A 13257-nucleotide genomic window follows, 5' to 3' on the forward strand; every position below is an offset into this window, starting at 1 on the left:
TCCAGTATGTATATACACATATAAAAATTAAAACAATGCAATATATTACAATAACATGTATACACTAAATTACACCTGGCTACATAAAGCTAAGCCTAGTTTTATGTGGCCACATTGATACATCGAAAGCAGACTCTGCCCACCGTTGTATAAAAATTTTTCTACATTATAAAAAGGATTTCTCAAATAAAATCTTTGTTAAAATCTTAAGCCATTGTTATCTTGTTTATTGTCATTAAGGATTTTGATTTAATTATGTGATTTTCTTCCGCTTGAAGCATATTTTGAGCTAAGTTAATTAACAGTGTATAACTAGTATAATACGAATAAATGGAGCTCCTTCTTCATTCTTTATCTAAATCTTAGTTACATAAGGCACTAACAAATGTACAACGAATACAGAGTAAATCGGCTAGTAACCAGCATAGTCATGCCCAAGGCAGACACTGTAACAAAATGTTATTGTAAAGTTTTTAATGGTAAAATTTATCTTGCAAAGACTTTCTGAAAGCCCAACTGTAAATCGAACAGAACTCCCATCTTCGTCCACAGCAGCTACAGCATTACTCTGCTTCTTCTACCATTCTGTCTTCTTTTCCAGCACCTTCAGCTGTCTACATCTCTTTCTCTTCTTCTGCCTACACTTCCCTCCAACCTTTCAATCTTATTTCCATTCTTCCTTCATGTATCTTCTTAGGCAAACAACAAATCTTCCCAACCTCTTTATATGTTCTATCTCCTTCTAGACATTTCTTGTTCCTCACTTTGTCTTGTTTTAGCCAATACAGCTCTCCTCTTTCCTTCTTAGTGAGAATATAAGTAATTGCTGTACATAAAATGCACACTCCCACATCTTTCTCCAGACAGAGCTAAAGACTCCAACTGTATATTATCATTTGCCAAATCCAACATTTGTTACTAAATTTTGTGTCCTACAGGATGTTGTTTCCTACATTTTCACAACTGTGTGGTACACCACACCACATGACGTGCAACAGGCTCTTCTGAGGTTAAATAAGATTAAAGTATTTCAAATGTATGGCTCATTTTTCTACATGACTTGCGTACAGGCAGAAGACAATATCTATCCTCCTTTGGATCCTACCAGAGTGATAGACTTCAACGATTCTCATTTAAATCCCATGGATGTAGACAAGCACCGTCATCAAACTAACTGTCTATGTTGTTCATGCAAAATATTAGGTCAGCTAAATATGATTTCAGATATCCAGCGTAAAACAGACACACAAGCATGGCATTAAAGGCAGATAGAACAGAATTTTGTCAGAGCTGTAGGTTTTGCTGACACTCAGCCAAATCCCTTAGAGAGACATGCACCATCAACGAACTCTATACAGAAATAAACTGGTGCAAAAGAGTATCAAAGAACCTGATATAATGTAATGGAAGTCTTACCAATAATTCACCAAATATCACATTCAAAATGGCATATAATTGAGCTAAGTCTCTTTTACAAAATTATTTGCTTATAGTTACCAATAAAAATTTCATTAAGTGACATGCATCATCATAAAACCCAATTTTCCTTGTATAGAAATGAAGCTCCATAGAAAACTTCAAGTCTACAGGTATGTTTGTTTTCCAGCCCCCTGATTGATAGGCTTTGCTAGCGCTCAGCCAATTATTGTATCACAGACTAGCCATAAACATTATGGTTAAAAATAAATAAATATTTAGAGTAAAATGACAACCCTTAAAGTACAAATAAATCACTGGTAACTTTTAACTAAAAAGGTAGTGTTTCATTTGTTGGGTTTGATATTTGCAGCTGCAGTAAACAAAATCAATTGCAGATATTACCGATAGTAAATAGTTGATAAACTAACATACACCCTCCATTAAAATGTCTTCCTTTGCATAGAAAGAAATTGGGTTACGGTGAACTGCGTACTAAAGAAAATTTAGAGACAACGAACATGTCCATGCACAGTATCTTGTAATTTTATAAGAAGCACTGCTTTATAATTTTAAGCATTGAGTTACTGGTCTCTTCCTTGAGCCTATTTTAACAATACTATCGATAAAGCCTATTATAACATTTGGCCATTCCAATAGAGCCTATTGTATTTTTAACTGCCAATAGAGCCTATCGTATTTTCAACTATCAATAGAGCCTATTGTGATTTTAGTAACTAACAGAGCCTATTACATTTTAATTAATTATCAGTGGAGCCTATTGTATTTGTAACTACCTCTGGAGCCTATTACATTTTTGCTGCATATTGAGTATACTACATTTTTGTAGAACCAATATCTCTGGAGCCTATTACATTTGTACTATATATCGAGTATACTATATTTTTGTAGAACCAATACATCTGGAGCCTATTATATTTATACTATATTATATCGAGTATACTATATTTTTGTAGAACGAATACATCTGGAGCCTATTATATTTTTAATATATATTGAATCTACTACATTTTTGTAGAACCAATCACACTGGAAATTGTATAAGAAATTTAAACAAAACTTTCATGTGTTTGAACAAATGTTTTAATACTTTTAAAATCATATTTAAATGTGTTATAAATATAAATAAAATTGTCAAACAAAAATACTTTTCTGAATTATTTTATTACAAAGAAAACCCATGTTACATCTGAAGCAATGGTTAAGATCAAAACAAACCTTTGAAAAATCAATGATAATAGTTTGGATCTAAAACAATGTGCTGAGCTACAGAGAGTTTGCAGCCAGCTCGAAGGTTAAACACCAACCGCAGTAGCGCATGCAGTAGCACATTCTGTGCGTTTAGCGATATTTTTTACGAGAACCGTTCTCCCGTTAGAGATTCCCTAAAGAGTAGGCTACTGATCAGTACATAGTACTGAATCTCCCACCTGTACTTGTTTGCACACAAGGCCAGGGCCAGGGTGGGGTGTGGTGGGGGGCAGACGGGGCTGCGGGGGCTGCATGAGGGCCGAGTAGTCGGAGGCCTGGACCGCTGACACGACCGGCACCTGAGTGCTGGGTAGCAGGGTGGCCTGAGGCGACGGGGGGAACTGTAACCCACATCAGCATTATTACCTCTTAAAAATCATACCATTCTACAAAACATACTTTTTAGGAAAATATAATTCTTTTTTTAATTGACAAAATTACAACAAAAAAATAAATAAAAATAGATCCTCAGACAGAATTTAATAATAACAAATAGAATTATTTATTACTCCAATACTGGGAAAAAATAATGGCACTATTAAAATTAACTCCAAAATTACAATAATAACCTACCAATATTCTTAAATTTGAAGAATATTTTTACAAAAATTGCCTTCTTTAATAAATATGACACGTTTTTAAGACAAAAAATCCTAATGTACACTATACATTGAAAGAAACATATTCAAAATAATTTTTTGTAATTAATTGTCTTCAATGTATACAAGAAAACATACAAAATTAAGCACCAATTTTTTAAAAACACATTTAGACTACACAGTTTAATCAAAGCTAAAATTAAAAAATACTAAATTAGTAGATCTTTAAGTAATTCTAAAAACAACTACCAAATAGTTCATACTGACTCTGAAGAATAAGTGAAGGACATTTATAAATTCACAATGTTTACATCTCAATAATAATAAATAACAACATATCTATCTATCTATATATATATAAAAATGAATGTTTGTATGTTTGTCCTTTATGGAATCGTGAACTATTGGACCGATCATGATGAAAATTTGTACGTATATGTATTTTTCCACGGAGAAGGTTTATAAGCTATGCCCATCCCTTTCCCGATTCAGGATTCCGCCCCACTGGTTACAGAAATACCCATAAGAAATGCATTGCAGCAAACATATGTTAACGTCTTTTCAAATTTTTAATCAGCTGTTCTTTGTAAACATATATTACACTTATAGTTTTAAAGCATAGAGTAAGCTTAAGAGAAACGACAAATTTTGTTTAAACTGTTTTTGCAATCACTGTTAAACATAGACTTTACTATCCAGATAATACAATTCAAATTTGACGTAAAAAATTCACCTTTAACTGCAATATTTATTTAATATAAACCATGCTCATGCTTGATCAGAAGATTAATGCAGATATCATAATTACTATCTTACGTTGGCTACAAATATAAAGAATGTTATAAAATCAACCTTAGTTGTTTTTTTTGACAGAAGTATGGTTCTCAAAACTCCGTGTGTACATATTCTCTCGATCGAGACAACAAAGCAAGCTCAATCGTGGCATCGGAGATATAACTAATTTAATCTAAAATTTATTATAGTAAAAAAAAATTTACTAAGTAATATAAGGACTTCGGTTCTTAAGATTTGCGTGCGAAGCCGTGGGTAACAGCTAGATAGAGGCAGGAATATGGTACATACCTTCATAATACGCCCAAGAGGCTCACGATGGAACGACTATCAATTATCTCAGCAATGTTTAGAATGTGATAGAAAAAGAATAAGTGAATATAGTGTACTGTTTTCAACGGGAAATTGCGTGCGAAGCCGCAGGCAACTTTTGCAAAAAATTATTGAAATGCGCAGCAAAGCGCGCCGGGCCCGCTAGTATATATATAAAAATGAATGTTTGTATGTTTGTCCTTTATGGAATCGTGAACTATTGGACCGATCATGATGAAAATTTGTACGTATATGTATTTTTCCACGGAGAAGGTTTATAAGCTATGCCCATCCCTTTCCCGATTCAGGATTCCGCCCCACTGGTTACAGAAATACCCATAAGAAATGCATTGCAGCAAACATATGTTAACGTCTTTTCAAATTTTTAATCAGCTGTTCTTTGTAAACATATATTACACTTATAGTTTTAAAGCATAGAGTAAGCTTAAGAGAAACGACAAATTTTGTTTAAACTGTTTCTGCAATCACTGTTAAACATAGACTTTACTATCCAGATAATACAATTCAAATTTGACGTAAAAATTCACCTTTAACTGCAATATTTATTTAATATAAACCATGCTCATGCTTGATCAGAAGAGCAATGCAGATATCATAATTACTATCTTACGTTGGCTACAAATATAAAGAATGTTATAAAATCAACCTTAGTTGTTTTTTTTGACAGAAGTATGGTTCTCAAAACTCCGTGTGTACATATTCTCTCGATCGAGACAACAAAGCAAGCTCAATCGTGGCATCGGAGATATAACTAATTTAATCTAAAATTTATTATAGTAAAAAAAAAAATTTACTAAGTAATATAAGGACTTCGGTTCTTAAGATTTGCGTGCGAAGCCGTGGGTAACAGCTAGATAGAGGCAGGAATATGGTACATACCTTCATAATACGCCCAAGAGGCTCACGATGGAACGACTATCAATTATCTCAGCAATGTTTAGAATGTGATAGAAAAAGAATAAGTGAATATAGTGTACTGTTTTCAACGGGAAATTGCGTGCGAAGCCGCGGGCAACTTTTGCAAAAAATTATTGAAATGCGCAGCAAAGCGCGCCGGGCCCGCTAGTTAACTATAAACAATCCTTTTCAAAATATTATTAATTAATTAACATATGTTATCACAATTACACCCACTGGCTCACCATATAACAAGCACTGCAGTATTTAAAGCCTATATAACAAGCAAGAGCGAAACAAGGCAGCAATGTGCAGATCAACCCAAAATAATTTCTTAACATCTACAAGATTTGATGCTGAATGAATTTCAACTTTTCGCAATATATTTAAGTTCGCTGGTCACATGACTTTTAGTCACAACATTTCTATTCAGTTGATAAGCTCGAAATATCAATATATAATATTCAGGTAAACAGAAAATGTCTTGGAGAATCCAACAGATGTCTTCCCAAAGTAATAGACGTATAAGTGAAAACCTATGCTGACTTTTTCTCAAGGATTTTCACCAGTTGTGTGGAGGCAAAAACTAGAAAAATTCTCTTAAATAAATTCTGTTCCAGTGCATTCTAAAATGTGATCCACAATGGATTCAAATACTTTTCTTCGGCGGAATACTTATTGCAGCATGTGTATACACCAATGATCTTGGAATCAGCTTTGCTGGACCAATCTTCTAAAAATCATGCATAAGACATAGCTTTGCGAGGTTCTTAGCATAAACACGTAAAGATATGTGATTCTCACAAAACTATGGTTTAGACGGTTCGTTGTCAAGAGGTAAGTTGATATGTAAATTTTTTAATCCAGCTATTTGCAGCAGTTATCAATCCACACATGCATGCACTTACGTGTCTCACATGTGTTGTGTGCAAACTATATTATAGTTTTGCATACAGCAAAAGACACCTCCAAAGAAAGTTTCATTTGTTTTTACTTATTTGAATGGACTCTGATAACGATTCAACATTCTGTTGATTGTGAATATGAACTATGATCTCAATTCATAACTGCTGAGGTGAAAAACCCATAGAATTTTATCAGTAACTTTTAGTTCTTAAACTGAGAATTGTCTGTTTTTGATACATCATCAGTAAAATCACATTACATAGCAATTACAGACTTCTAAAGGTGACATTAAGTTACTTAAAGAGGAATTATTACACTTGTGTCAGAATTTCTTGTTATCATGATACTTGTTTTACTGAACTGTGACCAAGAAGTTATAAGTATGTATATTTTAACTATTTGCTGTAATGAATTAATGAAATTTAGTGCACTTGATGTTTCTAATTGTACTTCTGAGTAAAGTGATTTGATTAGTACTATTTTTGTGTGTACCTCTCACAAAGACAAAGTTAAATATTTTGGAAAGATATTTTTGTATTATGGACAATTTAATACATGAGTAAATAGCTCCCACATTTACTGTAATATATTATATTTCATGCAGAATAAAATAAAATTAAATCTAAACAATTGGTACAAAAATAAATAAAAATATTTTTGTCCAAAATGAGATGGTGGGACTCTTGGTAAATTTTTACACACCAGGGCATGTCTCAGGGGTCTACCCTGCAAGTTTAAACAGGTTATGGCTTGACTCACCATGGGGTAGCCCTGCTGTGCCGGCGAGGGACTCTTGGCACCACCGTGCCTGATGGGACTGCTGCCCGGGTGTTTCACAAAGTAGTCGTTGATCTTCTTGGAGTCGGTTATCAGCCGAGGTCCACCCTTCCCTGCACTCGGCAGTCCGCCACCCTCCTCACCGCCTTTCCGCTTCCGCTTCCTCTCGGAGGTGGGCCGCGCCAGTTTCTCCGGTGTGCTGCAGTCTTGCTCCTTATCACTAGAACCTGCCACAGACCACACCAGTTACTACGCTTGCTTGACACATTACACTACATATTAGTGACAAGAGGAAACTCTATTTAATGGTCACAGCCTTACAGACTTAATACACACTTACAAAAGTATGTATATTTCATGTTATTACGTGAAGTATATTAATGTAACTATATATAAAATTATTGTATTTTCATCATTGGTCTTTAAATGTCACTACAATTTAACGCCAGTCTATAAGCACATCCATCTATTCTGTGTATATACCACTCCTGTGTTAAACAACCCACAGTCATAGTATCGTAGACACAGGGCATAGTATCGGCACATACGAGGCTCTCAATAGCGAATGTGTTAACTTTTACTGACGCTAATTATTTATCAAACTATTTATTAATTAAAAGTCACAAATATTAAAACAACATTAAATAGCCCTCAATAGCAAACATGTTAACTAGTACTGATGCTGATTATTTACCTAAATATTTATTAATTGAAACTCACAAATATTAAAACAACATTAAATAGCCCTCAATAGCAAACATGTTAACTAGTACTGATGCTGATTATTTACCTAAATATTTATTAATTGAAACTCACAAATATTAAAACAACATTAAATAGCCCTCAATAGCAAACATGTTAACTAGTACTGATGCTGATTATTTACCTAAATATTTATTAATTGAAACTCACAAATATTAAAACAACGTTAAATAGCTCTCAATAGTGAACGTGTTAACTAGTACTGATGCTAATTATTTATATCAAATTAGTAATTATTTATACCAATTAATTGAAACTCACTAAGATTAAAACAATGTTAAATAGTCCTCAACAGTAAACATGTTAACTAGTACTTTCACTAACTATTCATCTATTTATTAATTGAAACTCATTAAGATTAAATTAACGTTAACTAGATCCTAATCAACTACACAATGATAAACCATTCCAATGATTTTTTTATAAATTTGGCACTTGTACTTAAACCTGTATATCTTGGAAGATTCTCCAAATACTGCATTGATCTACTTTCGTTATTAATAATTATACAGAGTGAGTCTGTAAGGAGACCGATTATAGTAATAACAATAAAGAAACAAAAACTTCAAAATAAACGGTAACATAATCGTACCTACCAAAATTTGATCACCTCAAAAAACTATACATTTGTAAAAATTCAAAGTAATGAAATTTGTTTAATATTATTGGAGATGGCACCATAAAATACCTCACATTTTAAACTTCTTTGAAAATATGAATGGTTTTAATTTTAAACAAATCATATACCTCCAACTTTACTGCTTTTTTTGTTTTTGTGTGAGAACTCTAAATACTTTCTTTAAAGTCAAAAAAGAAAACATTCCAGCACCGTTGCACAAGTACCAACACAAATCAAATAGGAAGACAATCATAAGGTGACAGATTCACACATAATTTAGGCACTGACTTTGTAACTGCACTAATGAACTTTATTACACAATATAACGTTTTATGGCACAATAAACGATACCAGATCATAAAACTCCCATTAAACACAAGTGGGAAAGTTATTGCTGGAGGAGGTTTATTTATTTACACATTTATGGTGTTGATCTATAATGTCTTGACAATGGCCCTGTGTAAGAAAACAAATTTGGTCTTTTCTGAATAACTTATACAGCTCTTACATATTTTCTATATATATAAAACTTACAATTAATAGAATATCCCCTTATTCTTGGCACGATCTCTTACACTTTTTTTTACCATTCAATTGTAGTTACGTAAAACTAAAAAATATAAGACGCTCATACAAAAATTTGAACTTGGTCAATTCATCAGAAACACAAATCTAGAATACAGACAACAAAACATTATTTGCAGGTTAACAACAAGCTCAACACTGTGACAGGAACCAGTTGCTGCCTGAGGGTGAGTGAGGAGAGGTCAGTACAGAAACCAGTTCAGAGGAAGGGGTTGTTTCCTTCTCCCACCTCTATATCTATACACCAAGAATGTACCCCTGTCAGTAACTACTTGTAGAACATTTAACTGGCAAATTTGAAGTCCTCACCAAACAATGGTTCTTTTACATAGTTTTCACCTTATTTCCTTTTTTTGCAATTACATTAAATGACATGTTTACTGTCTTAAATACTGTCCAAGTTTGAACTTGATATCTGTAAATGTTTTCCATCCAACTGGTTAAATAAAGTTGAATTTATAAGAAGTAACAAACAACAATTTCAAACTTATCTTATGGTGACTGTGGCCTACCTTTTCTTTAAAATAAACATTATTTAGGTGTATAGTGTCAACTGATCAACCAAAATTTACATTTGTATTATAAGCAAACAAAAACACCTAAAACACATTTTTTATGTAAGATTAACCACACAAAATGTTCATTACTGACTAGGCTAATTGCATTAAGAAGAAGTATTATTTCAATTATTTTATATTATGGCACCCTTCTGCTAAAAATCTGTCTAACTGTGGTGGAAGGAAATAAAACTGAGAGTAGACTTAAAACATTTAACCCGTAATTCATAATAAAAAGTCGTGAATTTCCAATTTGTTACCCAATACTGACACAGAGTAAGTATAAATTGATAATCAGATGAATCCAAATCTAAAATTATATAATATAACAACAAAATTTATTGAAAACTTAAACCCTTATAGGTTCAGCTTATACTGCTTCTAGTAGTTTTCTGCAAGCTTTTGTAGAGTACCATCTGATGTGGTACTAAAAAGTTAAATTTTTAAAAACAACTCTTGAAATTCTACTATACACATTATTGTTAGTACTAAAAAAATCTAAAACACTATTTTAATTATTTACTTTTGTTATTATAAAACTAAACCAACTATAACTATGCTACTCAAATTCCACATAAGACTGGAAACGACGATTATATTTAATATGGATCTCTACTGTAATAAAAAAATCTTGTATATCCATTAAGAAAGATTTCTTGTAACAGTAAAAACTTGACATCTTGTTCATGTGTGTGTTATAAATAATAACAGTTCATAAAATAATTTACCTACTTACCCATGTTTTTCTTAACCGTCATAATCCTCTACTTCTAAAACCCTTCAAAATGATATTCCACAATAGTACAACGATCAAATCCCAAAAAATAAACTAACTTTGTTTACAAATACAGAACATTCTTGTTTAGTAATTAATTGTTATTTTGAATTAATTCACATTTAATTGTTCAGCTGTTTAAAAATTCTTAATTCAATGTTACTTGTGACATTTCTCAATTACATTTGGTATAAATCCTTCATAATTCTTAAAAAAAAAAATATTTTTTGTCTAATTAATAACATATTTCTATTTATTTTCTGTTAAACTCTAAATTAAAATAAGTTATATCTAACAAGATGTAGGGACAGACATTTTAATATTTAAATGATAAAAACACTTGATGACTGTTCACGATTCTTAGATAAATTTTTTAACAAATAGTAAAATACCTATACTGAGGTCTAAAACAGCTCTTTTATATTATTTGTTTGAATTCTTAAGGTACATGTCATAGAATGCAGCGTAATTGCAAATCATCCCCGTAAAAAATGTCTGAAAAATATTGGGTGTCTTTACTGATATCTCCTCTCACCCCCAGACTCTTATATACCTCAACAATAATGTTTAATACAGTGACTTGCAAGTGAGCAATATTATCTCAGATATTGCACTCAATAGAACTTAATGGTGGAGACATATTCAAAGACAACGAGCAATTGTATGACAAATGTTTATATAAAATTTAACCAAGTTAATAAAACTTTTAAAACTTACAAGTTTTTGTTTCCTTAAGATTTTAAGATAGCAGTCATATGTTTTGAGTAAATCCCAACAAGATATAAGAAGTGCACTTGTTTACAGAAGAGGCTAAAATAATTACTATAATCTAATTAACTAGAAAAATTATCTGACACTACCCCTTTCTTCCAGACACCTCTCCATGTGATGGATATACTTACATGTCATAATGAGTACTAATTAATTAAATATGAGGGGTTGAAAAATATTTGGCATTATTTTCTACTACACGAGGAAACAACTGGAGAGAGTTACACACTTACTGGTAATAGAAACATTTTCGATTATAGTATGCAAGCAGTTTTTTATGCCAAAAAGGCCTGTGAGAGTTATTACTAGATTGGGTAAATATGAACATTGTGCAATTCTTTTAAATCAACTTGAATTATTAAAATCTTTTAGTCTGTACATGTTTATTAATCGTTTTATGCCAAGACGATTCTCATATAGTACTAGTAGAAATAATAACATAGTTTACAATAGAAATAACCATTTGATTAATGTCCCACAACATAGGCTGTGAAAAAGTGACCAAAGTCCTCTAACCATGCCTTGCAGATTAACCATTATAAATAATTAATAACTGTAAATATAAAAATAAGATTTATGAGTTTCTATTAAACCATCCTTTTAAGTTCAGATAAATTTTTGATAAAACAATTGAAACTAACAGATTTTAGTAGTAGTGACTAACTTTTTCTTTTCTTTACTTTTAAATGAATGATATGTGTCCTTAACATTTCGTAACGTTCTTGTTTTAACATTTAATTTGATCGACTTGCTAATCATTTGAATGACATGTTATGTGTGGCAGAATAAAGTTATACTATTCATAGCCTCGACATTGTGCCAGCCAGCTGCAAAAATCAAACCTGTACTGTAAATAATTACACCACCTATGGTGAAAGTCTGTACTGAGTGCTCATCACATGTTTGTACCAACCAATACGATGGAACATGTAGAATGGAGATATTGCATCCAACGACTTTGTCAGAAACTTGGTAATCATTGCATCCAACGAATTTGTCAGAAATTTGGTAATCATTGCATCCTAAGACTTTGTCAGAAACTTGGTAATCATTGCATCCAACGACTTTGTCAGAAACTTGGTAATCATTGCATCCAACGACTTTGTCAGAAACTTGGTAATCATTGCATCCAACGACTTTGTCAGAAACTTGGTAATCACTGCATCCAATGACTTTCGTCAGAAACTTGGTAATCTCCAAGTTGAAAAATTCAACAAGCCTGCAGAGAAGACGCTATGGTGTGACACAGATAAAGGAGTGGTACAACAGGTTTAAAGATGGCCACACTTCAGAGGACAGTGAACCTTGTTCTGGGAGGCCAGTAACAACCTGAGTTACTAATCAAGGTAGCATTTTAGTGATGGAAGGACTGGTATATTACTGCCCGTACATCAGTAGTGGTTCAGTTTATTTGATCTTAACAGAATATTTTGACCATGCGCAGAGTTGTTGCAAAATTTGTTCCAAAAAACTTGTCAGCAAAAAAAATAGTTGAAATTGCTCAGGACATGTTACACTGCACACAAAATGACAAAATATTTTCTCAAAACAGGCATTGAATCGTGGGTGAACCCAAACACCAAAGTGCAATCTCTGCAGATATTGTGTAAACTCACAATATCTTCATATCTGAGAAAAGCATGACAAGTTCAAAGAGATATCAATGTTATGTTGACTGTTGTTTTTATTGTAAGGGAGTAAATCATCATGAGTACACACCCAAGGGTCAAACTACCACTACTTAGAAATTCTGCCTACATGATGCAGTGCAGCATAAACGTCCTGATTTCTGGACCACAAAATCTTGACAGTTTTGTCAGAACAATAATGCTGCAGCGCATTCTTTTCACCTTCTTTAAAACTTTAGGACAAAGCACAACATCCCTGTGTGCCATCAGGCTCCCTACTCCTCTGACATGAGTTCTGGTTGTTTCACCAATGGGTCCCGATTTGAGACCAAATGACAGTTTAACCGAAGTCCAGTCCGAAAGATGCCTTTAAAAGATTTACTACCAAAAGTGGCAGGAGTATCTGAATAAGAAGTGCTTGAAGAAATTTTTTTAAATATGTTGATGAATAAATATCCTTTATCTTAATGTCAGATACTTTTTGAACATATCTCCTTAAGTAGGGTGGTCCACATTAGAAAGCTAGTAAAAATATTTGAACTTTTTTTCAGACTTGGAGAATTTAAAC

The 13257-nt window shown here is 32.6% G+C and overlaps 1 protein-coding gene across 1 annotated transcript in view; it reads right to left on the reverse strand.

Annotated features, from left to right (window-relative positions):
* The window catches only part of LOC124365815 (serine/threonine-protein kinase tousled-like 2), a 204104-nt gene that overhangs the window by 23556 nt on the left and 167291 nt on the right, over positions 1 to 13257 (reverse strand). Inside the window, 2 exon segments of the mRNA XM_046821852.1 lie at positions 2868 to 3029; positions 6975 to 7219. Coding sequence (XP_046677808.1) covers positions 2868 to 3029; positions 6975 to 7219 — 407 coding nt within the window.

This window comes from Homalodisca vitripennis, chromosome 7 (assembly GCF_021130785.1).
Source record: "Homalodisca vitripennis isolate AUS2020 chromosome 7, UT_GWSS_2.1, whole genome shotgun sequence".
Taxonomy (NCBI): Eukaryota; Metazoa; Arthropoda; class Insecta; order Hemiptera; family Cicadellidae; genus Homalodisca; species Homalodisca vitripennis.